This window comes from Apiospora marii (genome assembly GCF_038362585.1).
Source record: "Apiospora marii strain CBS 49790 chromosome Unknown utg000009l_segment0_segment0, whole genome shotgun sequence".
NCBI lineage: Eukaryota > Fungi > Ascomycota > Sordariomycetes > Amphisphaeriales > Apiosporaceae > Apiospora > Apiospora marii.
In genome coordinates this window covers 3,599,874-3,621,295 of record NW_027117381.1, presented here as the reverse complement: position 1 = coordinate 3,621,295, position 21,422 = coordinate 3,599,874, and the positions used below count along the sequence as shown (strand labels likewise).

The 21,422-nt window shown below is 54.3% G+C and overlaps 5 protein-coding genes across 5 annotated transcripts; 1 reads left to right on the top strand and 4 right to left on the bottom strand.

Annotated features, from left to right (window-relative positions):
• Positions 1-148: 148 nt before the first annotated feature.
• Positions 149-2,032, bottom strand: PG985_012686 (C6 transcription factor; the record flags this gene model as incomplete). Its single annotated transcript, XM_066832452.1, has 1 exon — positions 149-2,032. One exon carries the CDS (start codon positions 2,030-2,032, stop codon positions 149-151), a length of 1,884 nt encoding a protein of 627 aa, XP_066680502.1.
• A 766-nt stretch (positions 2,033-2,798) lies between these two features.
• On the bottom strand, positions 2,799-4,885 carry PG985_012685 (carboxylesterase; the record flags this gene model as incomplete). Its single annotated transcript, XM_066832451.1, has 8 exons — positions 2,799-2,974; positions 3,092-3,178; positions 3,252-3,349; positions 3,430-3,569; positions 3,640-3,977; positions 4,040-4,116; positions 4,185-4,262; positions 4,341-4,885. The coding sequence occupies 8 exons, from the start codon at positions 4,883-4,885 to the stop codon at positions 2,799-2,801; spliced, it is 1,539 nt and encodes a 512-aa protein (XP_066680501.1).
• An 800-nt stretch (positions 4,886-5,685) lies between these two features.
• PG985_012684 (uncharacterized protein) lies at positions 5,686-6,939 on the bottom strand (the record flags this gene model as incomplete). The annotated part of the gene is made up of 3 exons (XM_066832450.1): positions 5,686-5,854; positions 5,907-6,416; positions 6,473-6,939. The coding sequence occupies 3 exons, from the start codon at positions 6,937-6,939 to the stop codon at positions 5,686-5,688; spliced, it is 1,146 nt and encodes a 381-aa protein (XP_066680500.1).
• A 6,261-nt stretch (positions 6,940-13,200) lies between these two features.
• PG985_012683 (NADP-dependent oxidoreductase domain-containing protein) lies at positions 13,201-14,193 on the bottom strand (the record flags this gene model as incomplete). Its single annotated transcript, XM_066832449.1, has 1 exon — positions 13,201-14,193. One exon carries the CDS (start codon positions 14,191-14,193, stop codon positions 13,201-13,203), a length of 993 nt encoding a protein of 330 aa, XP_066680499.1.
• A 1,741-nt stretch (positions 14,194-15,934) lies between these two features.
• On the top strand, positions 15,935-17,401 carry PG985_012682 (uncharacterized protein; the record flags this gene model as incomplete). Its single annotated transcript, XM_066832448.1, has 1 exon — positions 15,935-17,401. One exon carries the CDS (start codon positions 15,935-15,937, stop codon positions 17,399-17,401), a length of 1,467 nt encoding a protein of 488 aa, XP_066680498.1.
• Between the last annotated feature and the right edge of the window lie 4,021 nt (positions 17,402-21,422).

Genomic DNA, 21,422 nt, shown 5'->3' with positions numbered 1-21,422 from the left:
CTAGGAACAGGATATCTGGCGAGGAATCCTCCGACTTGAATCCTTGTTGATAAATGGAAGTCGTATAAAAACGCACCGGTTATGTAGTGCATTGGCTTCCCCTATTAAAGTCATTATAAGAATAACCAGGGAGCGGACTGATGTCTACTTATACAAGCAATGAAGGCGACCCAAGTATATTCAAAGCCGACGCGACATCCCAAGAGTCCCTATCAACAGTACCCCTAGTCCCCCATACGGCCCCCATAATACGCAGAGCGCTAAGCATAGTGCCAAACTCGGCCAACGCACCTATATCCTCCACAATCGCACGGAAGTCCTGGTCCTGGTCTGGCAGCGCGAGGCACCCTGCCACACACATGGGCCACGTAAGACTCTGCAACTGCGCGGGAGACTCAATGGTCTGCAACAGCCTCAAAACCTCGGCCACGCTGTGCTGCACCTCGTCACAGCCCGGCTGCCACCCCGAAAGCGTGACCGAGAGATACAGCTTTGCCGCATGGGCCCAGATCCGCGTGACCGTCTCGAGCGGGGTCCCGTCGACGGCCCGGTCGTGCCGGCGGTAATACCCCTTCCGCCGACTGCTGGTGCTCGCACGGGACTGCGGCTGGGTTTCGTTATCTAAGCTAGCCAAGCCGTCCTCTAGAGCCTCGGAGATGGGCCTGGCGAGGTTGACAAACTTGAAGACGGAGAAGTTGCCGCTCTGCTTAGCGTCGCGCTTCCAGGCGCAGAGCGTGGATATCCTCCCGATGGCGACGAGTGCCCAGTTCTGACAGCCCACCAGAGATTCGAGTCGCACGGGGAATCTCTCTTCGCTCGGGATAGACAGCAGGGTGCAGTGGTAGCTTTGCAGGACGGGCGCGTTGCCGAGGGCGGTGCTGGCTACTATGTCGTAGAAAAGCAGGAGCGCCGAATGGAATACGAAAGCCGATTGGTCTTCTGTAGTCGAGACGGTTTTCCGTCCCGGTTGTTCAGGGATTGGGGTTGGAGACGATGCAGGCGCCAGCTCATCTAAAACAGCAGCTAGGCTTGGCCCCGAATGTTGCACGCCGTGATGCTTGAATATTCCATCGAAAATGGTCAAGGCTGGAGTGAGGTGAGTGGCCCAGTCGAAATCCCTCCGTACAGTGAGTTCGACGAAAAGGAGCTGGGCAATCGACCCCATGATCCGGGTCTTTTCCGACAAGGGGCCATTCGCTCCTTGCTGCCAGAATGCGGCAACAGTGTCCTTTATTCCCCTTGAGGCCAGGTTTGTCTTCTCCACAAGCCTTTCCCAAACCAAAGCCTTGCAGTCGCATTCCAACTCTTGACTATCATTGCGGGCAATGAGTGAGAGGAGATACTCGCACATGCTCTGGTACACATGAAAGGTGAACTCATCCTGGTGGAGACGGCTAAGTAACCATTGCCGGCCCATGATACCTATGTCGGTAAACAAGGGCCGGTAAAAAGGGAAAATAAAGGGCCAGACGAAGTCCAAGGTAGCCGTGACGGATTCGACATACGACGAGGCGAAGATGGACCGACACAACCCTGACGAACATCCGTTATCTGTGGCAGCGGCGCGGGACGCGGAAGTTGCTTTGGCAAACGGGGACTCGGGCTTCACGGAAGAGCTAATCGATGGCGGCAGCAAGTTGTTTCCAACATTACTCTCCGAATTGCCTAGGCCCGGCGCCGGTATGACGGAGATCCCCGTGCGGATAGTGGCAGGCGGCCCTGATTCCCGAACGCCATCTGTCGGACCCTGAAAATCACTCGCGGTAGTCACGACCATGCCCCGGTTCTCGTGGCCCCCGAGCCGCCTCTCCTTCCGCAGCAGCGCATTCCGCTTGATCGTCTGTTTGATCATCCGGGCCATGCGCTGCTGGCCGTCGCCCCCGTCCATCCACGCCGGCCTCGACTCGCCGCCCGTGTGGCACGGAATGTCCAGCCCCCGGCAGCTGCCGCACACGGGGCGGACCGAGTCGCAGCGCTTGCGGCGGAGGCGGCAGGTCCAGCAGCCGGCCCCTTGCTTTCTGCCGAGTGGCATCGTATTGGTTGGTGGAGAGGAGTCCGGCTGTTATCTGGGCAACGTTGGTGCAGCGCGCGGGAAATTCGCTTGTGGGATCGGGTTGGGAAAGACTGAGGGGTGAGATCGCGGGAATCTTACCGCCTCAGCTGTTTGGCTTGGCAGCGTATTATCGCAACAGGGGTCGGCGGTTTGGCCCAATCATAGCAGCCCAGACTCCACTCAGAGCATCGCGTATGCTCCTATTTGGGCAGTGCGCGCGGGAAATCCAGGCTCAGCCGGATCTCTTGGGTCTCCATATGCAAGGCACAGAACATCAAGATTTCAAAGAGTCGTGTCCAACAAGATCCCAGCTAAACCCTTCCAGACACCAACAGTACTGATGCAACATAGGAACCAACCACTTCGTTCTCCACGATGAAAAGGCCAGATGCTGTGATCGGATCAGCAGGTCTGCGCCACATCCCGACATCTGTGCAAGCCTCCCAGAAGCTGACACTGGGGCTTATACGACAGGTGCATTTCGCCACCTTTGCTGCCACACTGCCGCAGCCGAAGTTGCAATCTGCTTCTGGAAGTAAAAACACCCCTAAGTCTACTATACAAGCCAGCAACACCCCTGCTCCGGAGAGTAGAAGATCAGTGTCTCTTACAAAGCAGCGAGTGACCACCAAAGGAGGGTGTGGTCTGAAGTTTACCAGCCAGCAAGACATCCACTCCGCAGACCAGAATTGGGGCCCTCCCAAGAAATCATATAAACCACCCATGAACCTATTCAGTCCCCCTTTTATCCGCTCGAGCAATCGCTAGTATCAACGACCGAAGCCGAAACCAAACCAGCCGCCTCGGTGCCGTTCCCGAACAACACCACCGCCTCGCTGTCAAGACTATACTTGGGCCACGCCAATCCGCGGCTCGTAGACGGGTCCTTGGAGGGATCCATGGCGAATGCGACCCACATCTCTAGAGGAAGGATTGTAGCTTAGCAAGCAATCCCAAGTAGAAAGGCTGGCTTTAAGAACCTATGCTTGCCGCTAGGAATAAAGGGGTAGGGGCGGGCTTGTGGAGATGTCTACTGACCTTCCATGGCATAGCTCGTTTGCCACTCCAGCTCAGTCGAGTTCCCGCGGAACTGGTAATGCGTCCCGAAGATCACGGGCAGATCCGCTGCGAGCAAGCGCAAAGAGAGGTCAGCCTCGGCCTTCGTGCCAAATCCCCCCGAACCGTCAATAAGACTCACAGCTGTGCATGGCTCCAAGCCAGTACCGAGGGGTGATGTTGGAGAAGTTTCCCGCGAATAGGTATCGATAGGTCGTGTGGCCGTAGTGCAGACGATCCCTATTTTATCGCGTTAGCACATATCGAGAAGCTTTTGCTGTGTGTAGTATTGGATTTGCCGAAAAAGAAAAGGAACATACTTGAGCTCCTCGCGTAAGCTGCAGTCGAAAGGTCCGGTTTGATCGTCGGGCGGCGGTGGAGGCGGCGTCGTCTGGGATTTGTTGAAGGGTCCCTCCGAGAACGCAGCCCCCTCGTTGGAGGTCGTGCCCGTGATCAAAGGCTGTGCGTGTGATTTGTTGCTTTCTGTCAGTAGAAGTTCCGCTCTAAGGTTCGCAGGAAAGAGAACGTACCACTTTAGCCACCAATCCCCGCTCAAGCCTCTCGGTGTAGTTGGCGAAGACGGTCGTGTTGTCGACCACCGCGCCGAACATGGGCACCTCCTCGCGCCGGGACTGGAGGATGGCCTGGAGACGCAAGGCAGGGATCTCCTGCATGCAGGCGAGCTCCTCTTCCGCTTCCAGGCCTCCTCCGCAACCAGCGAGCTCCGCGAGCCGCGAGAACTTGTTGACGCCGCTTTCGTCGTCGTCGCCTCCGGGACCGACCCCCACGGTTCCAGAGTTGGCGATGGCGCCGGTGATGATGGGATCCTCGCCGTTGGCGTATACGTAAGAGGTGACCAACCCAGCCCCTTTACCGTGGCAGTACTTAGTGAAAGGGCGATGAATCGAATCCTAGACTTGCATGACTTACCTGCACTTTGTCCCCATATCACGATGCGTTCTGGGTCGCCTCCAAAGGCCTCGATGTTGTTCTTGGCCCATTCAACCCTTCGTCCTTCGTTAGCCAAATAAATTCCGATATTATGTTCCACGCTTGAAAAGGAAGGGATACTCACACTAGTCGCGCGTCAAGGAACCCTGCATTCGTCATCGCCCCCCTGGCACTAGGGAACCCAAAAGCGCTGAGCCGATAACTGTACCGAACACGATCCCCAAGTCAGCATACCGACAAATATCCCAGTCTGTACCACAAAAGACAAGGCTTCACCCACTTGAACGTAACCACCACATGCGTCTGCATCCTCTGCACCCACCGATCCGGCACCTGATAAGCCGCATGCCCCCCGCCCTCCTGAAACCCACCCCCACAAACCCAGATAATAACTGGCACACCCTTTTTCTTCTCCCCGCCCTCGACGAGGGCAGGCCGACGCGGGGCCCAGACATTCAAAAACAAGCAGTCCTCCCCCTGCGGCTCCTGGTTCTGGAACTCGGGCACGAGCTCCCAGAAGATCCCCGTGTAGTTGCCCGCCTGCTGCAGGCAGACGGTCGGGTACTCGCGCGCGTACCGGTGCAGGCCGTCGTCCTCGGCCGCCAGCGGCGGCAAAAACCGCCGCTTCCCCACGGGCGGCTGCCCGTACCGGATCCCCCGCCACTGGTTCACGTCCGGGGTGCCGCCGGGGCTCGCGTCGACGAAGCCGGTGTAGCGGCCGCTGGTCGTGTTCACGGTCAGCTCCGCATCGTGGCTATTCTGCGCGGCGGCTGTGCCGGTGAGGCCGCCGCCGACGGCGAGGAGGATGGGTACGGCAAGCTGCATATTGTGCATTTATGTGTGTAGGTGTGTACGAAGGGGAGATCCCGAGAACGTTTTTGACTGCAAAGGTAGCCAACAAGAACGGAAAAAATGTTCGCACTTTAAGGAGGCTGGAGTACTACATCCCATAACGCTCAACTATCCAATAATACACGGAACGTGCCACTGGTGAGGGGTTGCTTCTCTCATCCATAGCCGGCATGTGAGCTGCTCTGTGACGGTATGCGGTCGCATACTACCGTCCCCAGCGAAATATGTTCCGCGAATTGGAGGACACTCCCCGCGAATACCCCAAGTCCAGCCCCGGTCAAGCGAGATTCCGAGTGCGGAGGGCCTATTGGCGATGTAGATCCCTGCCCGCTCGGCAACGATGACATTACCCAGGACTTGATCACCGGTTGGCGTAATTACCCGGGCTATACCAAATCTTGGCATCACGACATCGTTAATCTTTGAACAAATAGAACCATACAACTCAGACTGTAATGATGGATCACATGGACTTCGAGAATGTGGCCGTGGAAAAGTCTTTTGCGGTATCATTGATGATATTGGACGGACTCGTAGACTATGCCATATATTCCGGCCTTGCCATCCTCCGGGGGAAGATATCTGGTCAAGTACACAGCATATGTTGCCTCCTCGGAAGAGATAAGTCCCTGGTGCTGTAAGTGCCAAGACTTGTAGGCATATGGTGCACGCATCCGGGCGGTCATCAACAGGGGTCGTCGTCTACTTGCTCCTTGTACTGTGCTCTCACCTACTCACCCAGCCCCAGCAACGATAGTATTTCCTCCATCGCATTAAGTGAATGAGGCGTGGAGCCAGACATTGATTTTTGCAGAAAGCCCGTCAGTTGTGCTGAGGCAGCTATTCTCCCAAAGTGCTTCCACATGTTCTACACCTTTGTAGGTTTCACCACAAAGGCTATGGGAATGTTCAAGAATAGTGACGACATCCCGAGACCCGATTCTGTTACACGGTCAATGGTGGTTTGGTTAGAGAGAGCATCAAAGGTTCTTACCGAGCAGGGAGCGTCCAGTTGGCGTCGTCACGCGATACATAGATCTGGCACGAATCCCAATATGCCAGCAAGCCATAGGCGTTTTGATCGCTCCAGAGGCTCATATCCCAATACCCAGGAGCGGAATTGATAGTGCTGATTAGCTCCAGGCAGTCTTCCCACTCTGGTGATTTGTCGCTGGTGTCGCATTCCTGGCTTCCGATGGTGCAAAACGGAGGTGCACCGGCCATTGGGACGTATACCGCGTTGAAATCGCGTGGCAATGGCTCAGGTTCTGCCAGTGATGCGTTTCCTCCCGTCGGCACGATTACATTCTCGGCACGTGTGGAAAGGACTTCACCATCGGGCGAGTGAATCCACAGCTTGAGTCGAGACTTGACATCTTCGGTGTCAGTGTCGGGGCAGTCGAGCGACACCTTTGCGCCCACACGAATAACATCGTCCGGGTACACGACGCCACAAGACCGCCCGGCATTCTTCATCCAGCTGCCCACATCCTTGGTCGAGAGCCTGCCATTCATAGTCAGCGCCAACTCCAAGTTTCCCGGGGTACTTGGGACACCTACTGGGCATTGTCATTGATATATTCATCATCGCGTGCCAGTGATAGAATACACTCGCCGTAATAGCCCAGCATGTTGTATGCATCGCGCGTCTGGAAGTAGCTGACATCCCAGTAGCCAGGAGTGCCTTCGAACCCGGTCTTCAGGACCTCGCAGTCTCCCCAGACGGCCGAGTTCTCCGTGGTGGTGCAATCTCGCTCTTGCAGCTTGCAGAGCCGCTCGACAGTGATGTCGGGTGTGAAGTAGATGATGAAACGCTCAGGATCATCTTCGGCGGCAGAGATCGGAGGCACCTCCTTTGCCGGTGGTGCAGCTGCCATCTTGGGATCCGGAACGAAACTTTCATGGAAGTTCACGGTGGCTATGGTGCCATCGCTGCGGGTGATCTTGTACTCCTTGAAGCCTGACATGGTTGGCGCCGCGAGGCTAACCAGGCAGAAGAAGAGAGAGGTGATTAAGGTGAGAAACATCGTGATGGGCCAAGCGTGGAATGCTCGCAGTTCTCCAAACGCCCCAATACGGTTTGGGAATAGGAACCGAATGGAGATTGACTTGCAAATGTGTACGATCTTGATATGACACTGGTCAGGGAGGGCGAAATTCAGAGGATATTGTCAGGACAGGTTCTTGGATGGGAACGTGTGTGATGGGAAGGCTTTTGCAGTCACTGATCGAAAGAACTGAACGAAGGCGTGCAACTCTGGTATCATAAAGGACAAACGAGATCTCAGAACGTGCTACAATCGATTCGCGTTGAAATCGAATGCGGTCATGCAATGTCCTGGAAGGAACGAGGGCGTCTGTCTGGCTGCTGCTTAGGGGCCATATTCGTTTGGTAAACCATAGCCATCGTTCAACGGACGCAGGTGTGCACTGGGTTAGACGAAATAAGCCATACAAGGTTCCTACTTTCCATCTGACGCACCAGACACAACTTGGGTCCTGCCGATGCTTCACATCATCGCGCCTGCCTCATGCCCTGGGCGCGCAGTGGATTGAGTAAGCGGGAAGCATGGTATGCTATTGCAGCTTCCGTCTTCTATTTTTCTGCTGGATATCAGAATTGCATGTAGACCAGTGAGTGCCTGAGTTCTGCACCATCATCATGATGCAAGGACGTTCGGGCGTCTATGTCAGTCAAGTCAAATCCTCCAAGTCACTAAGGAGGCATCAAGAAATATCAGTATGTAATCAGTCAACGTTGCCGCGATGGAAACAGGCGGGGGTGGTTGTCGCAAGGCCAAGCCACAACGAGGGGCACACTCCAATAAAAAAAAAAAAAAAAAAAAAAAAAAAAAAAAAAAAAAAAAGCACACAGGCACAGACACCTCTGCCACATTTTGCAACGAGCCGTGCCGTGCAGCAAGGTCAAAGTGTGCTGCTTCCTTCCCTAAGCAGTTACCACTTTGGTCGAAAAGAAGCATGCAAGCAGTCGCGCACAGCAGATGAGAACCCTGGGGAAACATATCCAAACCATACTTGACCAGTCGTAGCGGCAATGGCGTAACGCAGATACTCAGATTGACTGCACACGTTGACCGGCAGTCTCATTCCCGATGATCGACAGTCTTTCTGGCTGGGGGGCAGCGGCACTGCTGTCTGCTGGCTGCATGCTGTTGCTTTTCGGATCTGCCTGCCAAGGAGGGGAACGCACTCACAGGGGTTCGTAGTGGGAACCTTGTGGGAACCGCGCGCCGGGAAATACAAGGGCAAGGAGTCAGACGTCAAGACATGGCAGTTGCAGGGTTCCAAAGTGTCACGGTTATATGCGGCCGGGGGGAGGTGCCATCAATTGATTCCATGTTACAGGGCACATTTTGGGTAAGCACAGTAAACGACATCCTCTCTGCCCAAGGAAGGGACTACGGCATTTCCGCCAAGCTCTCCCGGTAAAGCTGGAGGTATTACTGTAAGTATGTAGGACCGACCCCCTGGTTAGGCTTAGCAGAATGCTTGGTTTTTGCTTGTCCAACAATTACGAAAGGGCCATCCATCTTGGGCACCCGGGACTGGAGACTCCAGACCCTCGTGCCGGGCGGACACTGGGCAGAGATGCAAATCTGACGACGATTATATCGACAAGAGGATGTCACTATCTGGAGAGTGCCCACGGGATCGTGGAGTTCCAAGGCCCGGTCATGCAGCTCTGAGTGTGACTGTGACTGTTGCTGTCACTCTGGGAACTTTTTTTTTTTTTTTTTTTATTGTTGACCGACAAATCGCAATGTTAACCCCCCGCGCGACAGCCAGCTGTGCGTGGGTCGTTTGGGACTTTAGCGACCAGCACTGGGCACTAGCACCTGCCTGCCTGCGGATGCTGTAATGCACATGCCCCACCGTCAATGTTAAAGCACTCGGACTCGGGGTTGGTTGGACGAAACAGCAGGCGGGAAGTGGTAGCAGTGACAGCAGCAGTGCATCGGGTTACACCACAGCAACATCTGCCCATCTTCTCGGCGCTCACTCCTCCTCCCCCCTCCTCCTCCCCTCCAGGTGGGCAGGGTGGCTGGTAAAATGGTCCGCTCCGGAAAAATTCACGTACATGTTGGCGACGAATCCGGGCTGGTCTAGAAGGTTGGCTTGTTCTTTCTAGAAGAGTGTGTATGCGTGCGTGTGCTTGTGTGAGGTATGTGATGTGTGATTGATGTTACCTGTTAAATATTACTGGTAATAGTACCCTAATGTAGGCAAGCGCGTAGCTGTCTTGTATGTGTATGTGTGTGTGAATGGTTACACCGTCCTCTCCTCCTCTCTCGCTTCCTCCCAAGCGTGTTGCGTTTTTTCCCCAGTAGATCAAGAGAGAGAGAGTGGGAACGGTGTAAGAGGTATGTGGGAAAAGTAAGCTATTGTAGTGTGAGGATGGAGAAGCGTAGTTTGTAGTGTAAGCCCTTGTGTAAATGCAGTTCCCGAATATAAGAATATATATATCCTTTGATCTTTTGACCGACCGCGCCAACGCCTGGTGAAAAAGGACGACCTGACCAACGCCCGCTGAAAAAAATTTGTGATGTGAATTGAACCAGAGCAAATCAAAAAGGTTTGGGTATCCCAATGCGCCCCCCATCATGAACATGCATCGCGACCAAAAATTTGTCACGCCAGCATCTCGTTTCCCATGCTCGACACGAACCCCCCCTCGACTTCGGATGTGTGAAGTCTGGGGCTCGTGGACGAAAGACGTTACGCCACGCATCATCAGCGAAACAAGCGAACGAGCCTCCCCCGGTTCCGTTGAGGGCTGTTATCATTTCACTCCGCCGGGACGATGCGTTCGACCATGGCTGTGGTATGGTGGGTGGTGAAGAGTACGCGACCCCTTATCTCATTGAGAAGTAAACACCGTGCCCAGCCGGAGAGAGTGTAGTGTTGAGATTTGCCGACTCTCCCGTGCTTCTATCGATTCCGAAGTGTAAAAAGTGTGTATGTAATCATCCCAAGGTGGCGGCCATCATGGTAGAGTAGGTGGCCTCGTTTCGTTTGAGGTATCAGCGAACAAGGAATCTCTGAGAGGGAGAACCCATGCGCTAGGCGAAGTAGAAGTGGTTGTGTGGTGTCGTCTTGTGTGTGAGTACGAGTGTGAGTGTGTGAGTGTGTGTGTGTGTGTCCGTTATTGTATGTGTGTGCGTCTGAAGCCGATGATTCAGAGCTGAGTATCCTTGGTAGGAGGTTCGACCTTGTTGGTGGGATGGCAGTACCAGCAGCAAGACGACGAGTATTCCGTCTTGCAGATCTGGCAAACGTGTGTATGCATAATGGCGGTGTGGAGAGATGAACGAGGGTGAGAGCAACGAGGGACGTGAAGGTTAAAAGGAGTTGAGAGAGAGTGGTGGTAGTTTGTGTGTGTGCGCGAGTGTGTGTGATGAGGTGCCAGCCACAAGAGAGGTTGTTGTTGTTGTAGTCAAAAGGGGGATGTGACTAGACTAGGTGAAGGTTTTAAACGATAGGACTTTCCGTTGGAACTTTGTTTGGGCAGAAACAAAATATCGTGGGAGATATTTGGATCAAAGGATAAGGATACGGGGGATCGCCAGCGAGCTGAGGATAGGGACCTCGCCGCCCATAAGTAAAAATCGGCTTATGCTTTTGTCAGTGCCAGTGCGGGGTGTGTGTATGGTGTGCCTGTTCCAACGACCTACCACTGACCACCAGCCCACGAGCAGAGACCTCCTGTGACTATCAAAAAAAGGCACCATCGTGAAAAGCCACTAATGCATCCATATCGCCCTTGGGGGGTCCCTGGGCTGCCTTGCTGGAAACTCCACAGCATGGGCGATTTTGGCTGATGAGGTCGTCTCCGATTCGATAGTCGCTAACCTCCGCCAGCGCGTGTGGGCGGATCCGCTAGTCCTGGCTTCCGGTAAGACGTGTCGTGTCCCGTTAAAAATAAGACACTCACACACAGCACGGCGCGAAGAAAAAAAAAGCAAGCGACAATTCCTCACACCACGCCTGCATAGGAAATTGAATCCCACGCCAGCCAACCTTGAACCCACGCGTTCCACGTGGAGTCCGAGGCGTCAAGCGTCGGGCGTGTGTGTCTGTGGCAGGGCGTAGGCAGTGGGCAGTGGGATATGGATGCAATACCCTGTAGCGGGCGGCCCTGGGTAGTGAGGTAGTAGCAGCGAGGCCCTCAGGTGCCTTTGGGTTCGGCCTTGGGTGGCCTTGGCCCTGGTTCAGCTATTCTCCGTGGCCAATCCTTGCAGAATCTACGGCCTCGTGGAGTCCCGTCGGACGCAGACATGACTCTCCCAATTCCTCGTGTCCTCGTATCCCGAAAGATGAGCGATTTCATTTACCTGGTTTGCCTGCGTCCAAAGCCGCCAGGCTGCTTTGTTGCTGGGCCATGTTGGAGGGTTTGGAGGGTTTGGTTAATTGGGATCCGTCGTGAATGGCCGGATGTGGTGGTATTTTAGGGGTCCACCCAGCGCTAAAGGTCGCAGCCGCCAAGCCAATATTTGGTTCCGCTTTGAGAAAGTCTCTCCGTTAGGTAGGTAGTAGGCCAGATAGGCGAATGGGTGCTGCTGCTACAGTATGGCTGTGCCAGAGAGAGGGAAGGCTGGAGAGCGGTAGTTGTTGCATCGTAGGGTTCTACTGCCTTCCGGGATGCTCGATGCTGGGCATGGGTGGCCAGCGATGCCTGATCGAACGGGTGATGAGTCCCTTGCTGGGCTCCATCTGCCCTCCAAGGCCGAAGTGATGGTTGACAAAGGACCGTCTTCCACTACCACCTAACCAGAAAGAACCTGCAACTCTACATGATCCTCGTGCATCAAACCCCACCGCGCCGATGCGATGCCATGCTGGGGATTTAGGGATGATCAGAGCATGATATCGTGGCTCGGGTGCCTAGCTCAGGTGGGAGATGGTAGCATTAAAGCGACGTCAATGCCACCCCTCTGACAGTTTAGGTTTGAACGAGATGCGCGCGCCTCGACCATGTTCCTGGGACTGGCTCTGGCTCGGGGTCAGGTGTAGCAGGTTTCTCGAGATGTTCCCTACGGATTGACGCCATGGTTAATTTCAATTATCGATAATAATTAAGCTGCCAGCCCGTCGTCACGAATTGGAATTGGCCCCGGGGATCTGGCTGGCCACGACGTAAGTAGCATGTACATACATGGCCATCAATGTATTTTCCTTCGACCAACCGGCCTTAGTGCTGACGACGCTGGCCGCTGCGCGACAGGCAGAAGGGCGAAATCTTAGGTGAACAGTCGGTCCGTCGAGCCCACTGTTAATGAGAAATCGCCCTCTAAAAGTTGGGGTTTCTGCTGGCTGTAGTAATGCCGCCCGAGTCAACCACGACGATCACGGCTCAACAGCCCACAAGTGACAGCACAAATCCGCGAGTCCAGCGAGTCCAGCGCTGCTACAGGATGGCTCGGCGACAATAACTTGCAGAAGGCCGAGCGAGTGCTCTACTTCTTTTTTTTCTACCCGAACTGCCGGCCGCCTACATACCCCTACCGCCTGTCCAGCCGAGGGTGCTCAACGGTTCCATGCCACAATGGTCACCGTGCCACATGGTTTATTTTCATCCTCCGGTTCCTCGTCGTCATAAGGCATTGAGATCGGTCGGAGGACGAGAAATTGCATTCGATGCGCGGCGGCCTTTGGCTGATACCGGAGCACTACGTCCTTATTACCGTTTCTGGAGTCGATATTTCCGAGAGTAATCAAAGGGAAAGAAGGGTTACGACATGGAATGGCTCAAGCGGTAGAACGCTCGAAAGTTACTAATAAAAACGAGATGCGCTCAGGGTGTTCGAACTTCAGGGTGGCCAGCGCTCAGTCGGTGCCCGTCAGCCCCCCAAGCCGGGGTGTTTGGCCTTAGGGTGGATTTGGGACCTGGCTCGCCTGGACACGACTGCCGTCTTCAGCCACTAATCACCGGGAAATTTTTTGGAGCTTGGGAAAACCAGAAATACTCACGATTCCCTCAAACTCCCCCTCGACCCAATTTCCATTTTTGACTTGCCTACGAACTACCTAATGCTTATTTTTATGTCTTAATACTTCTTCCATTGACTCGAAAGCCCGTCGCGATGATCACTAATTCTTTAGATGCTGCCTGATGTTTGTTTGTTCTAATGTCATTATTCATTATTTACGTTAAGAGAGCTGTAAGCTGCGCCGCCTTCGAGATGAAACAAAAGTCGACGCCAATCCAGTAGTCTTTCTACCGGTCACAATCTAGTGTACAGCCATCGCGTTCCGACCTAGCAACTGCTTTAAACAGCCGCAGTGCCCGCCTCGACCGACTCCTCCGGCCACACGTTGTAACCGAAAGTGTCCTTCATGTTGACGAAGCGAGTGTGACGCCCCTTGGCCACGCTGTTGACGGCCTCGAAGTCGGCATCCGAAAGCTCGGGGATCTGGAAGTTGCTCTCGATACGCGAGGGAGTAGAGCTCTTGGGGAGCACGACGTAGCCGCGGCGGAGACCCCAGGCCAGGATGACCTGGGCGAGGGTGTGTCCGCTGCGGTCGGCCACCTCGTTCAGAGTCTTGTCGGTGCGGACCTTCTCGCCGGTGGTGGGGATCTGGTCCTGCGAACCAAGCGGGGAGTAGGCGGCCGGGAGGATGTCGTTCTCCAGGCAGAACTTGACGAGAGCGTCGTTGGGAAGGAAGGGGTGGATCTCGATCTGGTTGACGGTAGGCTTGATCTTGGCAAAGGACAGCAGCTTCTTGAGGCCCTCAATGGTCCAGTTGGAGACACCGATGGCACGAACCTTGCCGCTCTCTTGGAGCTCCTCCATGGCGCGCCATGTGGGCTCGGGGTTCTCAGTCAGGCCCTTCTTGATGACGTACTTGCCGTCGGCGCCGATCTTGGGCATGTACTTGTCATCCTTCTCGGCGGCGATGGGCCAGTGGACGAGGAAGAGATCAATGTAGTCGAGGCCAAACTTCTCAAGCGAGTTGTTGAGCGACCACTTGACCTCCTCGGGCTCGTGAAGGTGGTTCCAGACCTTGGTGCAGATGAAGATGTCTGAGCGCTTGACCGAGGGGTTCTCCTTGAGGAAGTCGCGAACAGCCTCGCCGACCTCGTTCTCGTTCTGGTAGAACCAGGCGCAGTCCAGGTTACGGTAGCCGGTCTTGAGGGCGACCGTGACGGCCTTGTAGGTCTCACCAACGGAACCCTCGCTGGCGAAGGTGCCGAAGCCGAGGCCGGGAATCTCGACGCCGTTGTTCAGCTTGAACGTCTTCTGGGAGGCGGCGGTCGTCATGTTGGGTATAATGTGAGTGAGTGTATGTGGGTAGGTAGGTATGTGTTGGTTGGGCTGTCAAGGTAAGAGCAAGAGCTTCTGTCAGACTATTCAAAAATGGAGATGAAAGATGCGAATGGGAGTATTCAAAGACTATCTACAGCTGTCAATGGAGGGGAGGATCGGCCGGTCAAAAGGGATCTCGCGGCTGGGTGACGGAGAAACATTACATCATATCCGGAAAGGTACCATACGATGGGAAAACTCTTTTGTCGTGAGACTCTGGATGCTGCCGGGCAATGGAGGGGTTCGCCGTGGGGTCCTGACGCAGTGTGTCGTCGTTTCTTCTTGATTCGAAAAATATATGTACATAGATGAAGTGGGCCCCTTAGGCCGTAACACTTGACTAACGGACCACTTTATTGTGTGCAACTAGATACAGTAAGTCCTGCTGTACCTGGTGCAGGCCTGGCGCACGCCAGAGACCGCCTTCTCTGATTTGTTGTGCTCGATTTTCCATGCGTTCCCTGTGTTCCATGCTCTTGCTTCAAGTCTGCACTGCGCCTCTCTCACCGCGAGTCAAGGGGAAAAGCGAGGGAAAGATACATGCTGGCGAGGTGGTCTCTAGCGGCGTGTATCGTCAAGCTTTTTCAAAGCTTAAACGCTACCTAGGATCTGCGCCTGTCACCGCCCAATCTGGTTAAAAGGTGAGGCAAAAGGCTGAGAGAGCCTTGCATCGGCCCTCCAGACTTGCAGGGCCCTGCAAGGCTTTCGCATGGCCAGGATCGACGCCAGCCAAGCCAGCACAACCTCCCCCACCGGCCGAGTAGGTAGCGAGTAGCTGCACAAAGCTGCACACCACACAAAACCAGCCAGCACCCAGCACGCGCACTAATGGACATGCCGCCGAATGATGTCACATAAACGGAGCCTCTGCATCAGCACATCCGAAATCATCCTCACGGCGGAGCAGATTCGGTGGGTCCGGTGGCCTAACCACGGCTTCTTCTCGGACGCCAATCCCTTATCGTCTCAACAGTCGCTTGCCGTAGAGCCGTATGCCTGCAATCGTCCCCGAGCTGGCTGGTGGTGCCTGCTAGAATCTCATGCCAACAGCCACTACACACGCACTGCTAGCAGGCAGGCGGCTCGCTTTGCCAGCTGGCCTACCACTACAGCACACACACTGCTGGCCCTCCAGTTCGTTCGAGTCAAAACCGCTATCACAACGTGGTCGTTTCAGGGTCCTGGCCGGTACCCTGCCACGGGTTTATTCTTGGTTCAAGCGCGAGATCCGCCCCAGTCTTGCCAGCCAACCCTCGAGATGGAGTCTCCGTTATCACTCAATGTTGGGGCACGGCGAGGAGGGCTGGAGGGAAATCTTATCGCATCGAAAAGTTTACCTGCATACAGTTGGCATGTACCGTGGTACTGTACGGAGTTACAAGAAAGTGGAAATGGATGAACGAATTTTATCTCGGATTCAGCTAGTACTGCTTGGAGCTTGGAAGAAGTATATTCCAACAAAGAGGTCCTAACGGAGATGGGTGCAATGTTGCCGTCATAGTGGGAATAAATACCCTTAGCATCCCCCGCCTACCAACGTCAGAAAGAGGTTTCGATCATATCAATCTATCTCTATCTTCCCTCTTCATTCTGCCAGGCCAGTACTTACCTTCTTTCCTCGAACTTCTTCGGTCACGATCATCCAAACCTAGCCACAGTTTGAACCACCATCTCACCACCCTCACCCACCATCACTATGTCTGCTCAGGATACCAACGTGGCCGCTCCCCCCGCTGAGGGCCAGGAGGCTCAGGCCAACGGACACCACGCTTCCATCGCCATCCCCGGCGAGCACAAGGGCGATGGCGCCATTGAGATTCCCGCCACGAGATCTTCCATCTCCGAGGCGCAGAAGTACATGCACAACCTCAGCGTGTCCCCCTCCATGAAGGATCGTCGCGGCTCTCGCAACTCCTTCGGCACATCCCTGCCCATCCCCAGATCCAAGAGGCAATCCCGCCTCTCGTCGGTACACTACCCTGCCGATGGCTCCGAAGGACGCCCCGCGCGTCCCGGTATGCCCCCGATCCAGCCTACCCGCGCCCTTCTCGCCGCCCAGGTCCAGACCATCGAGGCCGAGAAGGTCAAGAAGGCCAAGAACATGGCCTTCGCCTTCGACATTGACGGTGTCCTGGTCCACGGTGACCGCCTGATCCCCGAGGGCAAGCGCGCCCTCGAGATCCTCAACGGTGACAACGAGCTTGGCATCAAGATCCCCCACATCTTCCTGACCAACGGCTCCGGTAAGCCCGAGAAGGCTCGCTGCGAGCAGCTGTCCAAGATCCTCCAGAACCCCGTCAACACGGAGCAGTTCATCCAGTCCCACACCCCCATGAGTGCTCTGGCCGAGTACTACAACACCGTCCTCGTCGTCGGTGGTGAGGGCTACAAGTGCCGCGAGGTCGCCGAGCAGTACGGCTTCAAGGACATTGTCGTGCCCAACGACATTGTCGCCTGGGACCCCACCATTGCCCCCTACCGAACCTTCACCGAGGAGGAGCGCGCCTCGTCGCGTCCCCGTGACTTCTCCAAGATGAACATTGAGGCCATCATGGTTTACTCCGACTCGCGTGACTACGCCACCGACATGCAGATCATCATGGATCTGCTCCGCAGTGAGAACGGCCGCCTCGGCACCATGGCCAAGGACCCCATCTCGCAGCGCATCCCCATCTACTTCTCCCAGGGTGACATGCTGTGCCCTACCGAGTACTGGACCCCCCGTATGTCGCAGGGTACCTTCCGTATCGGTTTCGAGGCCATGTACCGCGCCGTCACCGGTGTTGACCTGGAGCGTGTCGTCTACGGTAAGCCTGAGTTGGCTACCTACAAGTACGCCGATGAGGTCATTACGTCATGGATGGAGCAGCTCCACGGCGAGGAGAAGCTGCCCGAGAACATCTACATGGTCGGTGACAACCCCGCCTCCGACATTGTCGGTGGAAACATGTACGGCTGGAACACCTGCCTGGTCCGCACCGGTGTCTTCCAGGGCGGCGACAACGACGAGAACAACCCCGCCAACTTCGGTGTCTTCCCCAACGTCCTCGAGGCCGTCAAGACCGCCCTGCGCAAGCAGCTGGGCGACGACTTCAAGTTCGAGTTCGACGAGACCATCAACCCCATCCAGGGCGAGAAGGACGACTCGGCGGCCATCATGTAAACATTGTGATACCAACTTTTCGCTTTTTTTACGACACATTTTTATATTACTACGATAACAACAACAACTACCACACGCTCTGCACGATGGAAATGATTGGATACGGTCTACACAAAAAAAAGTTAAGACATCTATACTTGGGTTTATACAGTTAGGTGCGGCATAGAATAGGTCACGGCGTTCAGCGCACAGCTTCCTTTCACCACGGAAGCTTGTTTTTCCTAGGCATTTAAATCTTCCTCTATACCACAGAGAGACAATTGGGTTAAATTGAATAAAAAAGCATATCTAACTACTTGAGCTTCTTTTCCGCATGAACATTCGTGATCTTCTTGGCTTAATTCTCTGGTGCTTACACGATTGACATGTCTACGTCGGAGTAGTAAAATTGCCTACCAGCCCTGATTAGCTGCCGCACTCGCTACGCCTAGAACCAACTGACTGCACTGGAACGGACAGCGGCCGCTAACCGATTGACCGAGCCAACCTGCCAAACCACCGACCGACCGCCTGCGGGATTTTACAGAATACCCTAACAAGCAATGCCCCTACCTACTGCAGTAGCCAGCAATGCGATTTCCCAACCCGATTCGATTTTTCCCACCTCGATTCCAAAACACGGCAGCGTCCACAAGAGGACCCCCGCCAGCAAGGTGTCCCCTGCCATATGTTTCTGTGCCCGCCCACTACCGGTTTGCGAGTTGGCCAGCGAGCGAACAGTGGGGGTGCATTCTTTCTGCTTGGCCAGCATTAGAGCTTTTAGGGAGGGGGGCCTTCGGTTTGGCTCGCTGGCTGTGGTGAGTTATTACTATTACCTAGGCGAGAACAGGTCCCCAAAATAAAACTGCCTGCGTTTTTTTTTGCTGTCACCGACTTTTCAATACCTCAGTCGTGGTCTGTCCGTTGGCTAACTAAAACGACCAACTGCATTTGTTAGCTTGGCCAGCAGCCAGCCTGCCAGCCTCTTCGCTTTTCACTCGATGTGGTACAGACAGCAGCACTACCGTATTTTTTCACACTGCAGAAAAAGGGGTCCAGTTATTATGCGAGAGGGGCCAGGCGAGGGGGACTAGTTCAGGTAAATGTATGTACAAGTAGGTTGTTATGTAGGTCTGATGGGTTGATGGGTGAGTATTGTATGTGCGTGCACCTCCAACCTTTGCATGTGGGTGTGTGGCATTCCATTCGATGCTCATCAGCATTCCTTCCTTGCCTTACATATGCTGCCTGTCCTTATTGTCGCCCGCTTTTACCTGCCATCGGCTTGCCTCTCTGGGCAAGTCGCTGCTTTTGCTTTTGCTTTTTCTGCCTTTTCCGCTCCGTCTACCTACATGTATACTTATCCCATGTAGGTGGTGGTCCACATACATATCATCCAGACGTGCATCGATGAATGGATACCTACGTGGTTTCACTCACTGCGGCTTGGGGTATTCCCGTACTTCTGAAGGAGCAAGATACCTATGCATGTTCTCTCTCTCCAAAGCCCACATCGACATCCTGTCCTGGTAATAATACGTACGTAAAGTGAATGTTGTTGTTGTTGTTGCTGAAAACCAAGTATTTTCAAGGGGGCGCGAGTCATGCCCCTCGTCTGCCCCGCGGCCAAGAAGAACGTAGCGGTACCTCAATGATTGACGCGGGCGGGCGTGCAGTGCCAGCTACTTACGCTGGGTGACATGCGGCTCTCGCCAAGACGGCCGGCAGAATCTGGTGACATCATGCAAGGTACAGCCCAACGTCATTTTGGGGGGACATTTCTCCATTGTCATGTCGGGCATGAAAGAGCGTCAAAGAAACACACGGTCGGCGCGACGACGAACGACTTCGTAAAAGTTACGTCTCGAGATAGCGCAGGGTATCGAGAGAGCTACCGACTTCTTTTTGACCGAGAAAGACCAAGACTTCGCGGGCTCCGTGCCAAGCAACTATTTCGTTTCTAAAGCAAATCCACCTCCAAGAAAGTAGTACATACTTGCAGAGCGTGAAGTATTTTCGACACCGCTTTGCCCGCCAATTGTAACGCTCGGAAGGCAATCTTGAGACGAAGAAGAACAAGGCGAAGCTAGCAACCAGCCACGGCCAGATGGACTGCCTTCCGTTCCCCGTCGTGTGCTTCCAGTGCGGCACCGACCAGAACCCGTGCCGGTGCAAGGTTGTAGGCCCGACGTTGGGCTTCCTGACTACGGTCGGTCTCGCGGTTCGTGATCCTCCTGCCTCCTTCCTGCCCGCCTCATCACATATCGGAGATGCATGGGTACATACCACGAATACTGACGCTGATTCATGACTTTTCTCTCGCAGATTGTCTGCTGGCCTGCATCACTATTGTGCTGCTGCTGCGCGACGCAAACAGGCAAAGAGTAAGTCTCAAACATCCATCCCACTCGCCCGCCCACCCTTTCGTGCATCACCCACGTACCTATCTATTCCATGACTACCCGCGTCGAAAAAGTAACAAACACACTTGACTTACATACGCGCGCGACCGTGTTTCTTTTGCAGTGTGCTTGCCTTCCCTGTCAATACGGGGAACTCCCTATCGAATGCCATACCCATATGAGGAGTGAGAAGAGGGGGGGTCACGGGCTGGACTCTTGGAGGGGTCGCCCGTACCTGATTATCGTATGGAAAAGGGATTGGTGGCCGGGCTGGCGTTATGGACATGGCACTTTACAGCAGGACCCGATTCTCGACGATTCTAATGTACCGCGGTGGAGCGCGACGGAGGTTGAGCACAGGTTCAAGTATCCGGGCGTTCAATCAAGTAATCTTCTGGCCATGCTGATTTGATTGACTGGCTGCAATGCAACCTATTAAAAGTCCTCCGTTAGTTTATTGCTGTATGATATCACTGGTAATTAAAACTGCATATACACTGCATGTCCTTATCTCGGACCTCTTCTTTGCACGTGCAATCCAATAGATGATCAATCAGCGAGTGTTCTTTTTTTGTTCTTTCCCGTGCCGCAAGTACATTGCTTCTTTGCGTCCCGGTTCCACATATTCGGGACGCACCTTGAGGGGTGGGTGGCAGACCTTAAGACATCCATATCCATCCATCCATCCCACTTTAAAAGCCGCCAGGGGTCTGTCTCTGTCTCCTCTTCGAGCTTATCACACCATGTTCTAGTGTTACCAAGTCTTGTGATCTCGGGACGACTCTGCCTGCCCTTGCTACTTTTCCGATCGTCGTTTATTTTCCGATTGAGGACCTCGGATATGCAGAGATACGTCGACGTACAGGAATACATGGGGAACAAAGAACTGGAAATATTGATTTTGGGTTTTGGGACTTTTAGGCATGATGACAATCATCTTCACATGCCTACCGCAAATGATGTAGGTGCCAGCCACTTGCTGGTACGCGATGAATCAATAGATCGCTGGCTTGCTTCTGGTTTGCCCAGAAACACCACCTCCGGCTCCGTCGCGATGCAGCATAATAATGGGTCGGGGCAGTGGGCGGTCTGCCAGCTGCTGTCTTCCCTGTTTGCAGCTGCAAAATGTATTGGGCGCCGTCGGCGTACAGTGGCTAGTAGTACATCGCAGGATGTGATGTGGTGTAATGTGTTTGCCTCATTTGAGTGGTCGACGTCGGACGCCAAGCTGCGCCCATTCTATTCCCAAGTTATTTGCCTGATCCAGCACAGGGTACAGAACTAGAGGGAAGCTGGATGATATGTGACATTGTAGAGAGACGTTGGCGGCAGCTTCATCCGCCCCTACCTAGCCAAGACGGCGCCAGGCAAGGGGTATATGCACTTGCCCACCGAGCCTGGCAGTACTTGATGAGAAGTAGAAGGGGAGTATTCTAGCCAAAGGCAGCAATGCAGGCATCTCATTGAGACGAGGCGGTTAAGGTAATCGATCCTTCGAGATCCGTCGACTAACGATATCGTTGTTAGCGATGTGTAACAGGCAAAGCTCGTACTCAGACGTCACGAAATGGCAGTCAATCGCTTACTCTTAGCCTCGGGAGTATCTACAATTTTTACAAGATATGGTGGACGGTGATGTC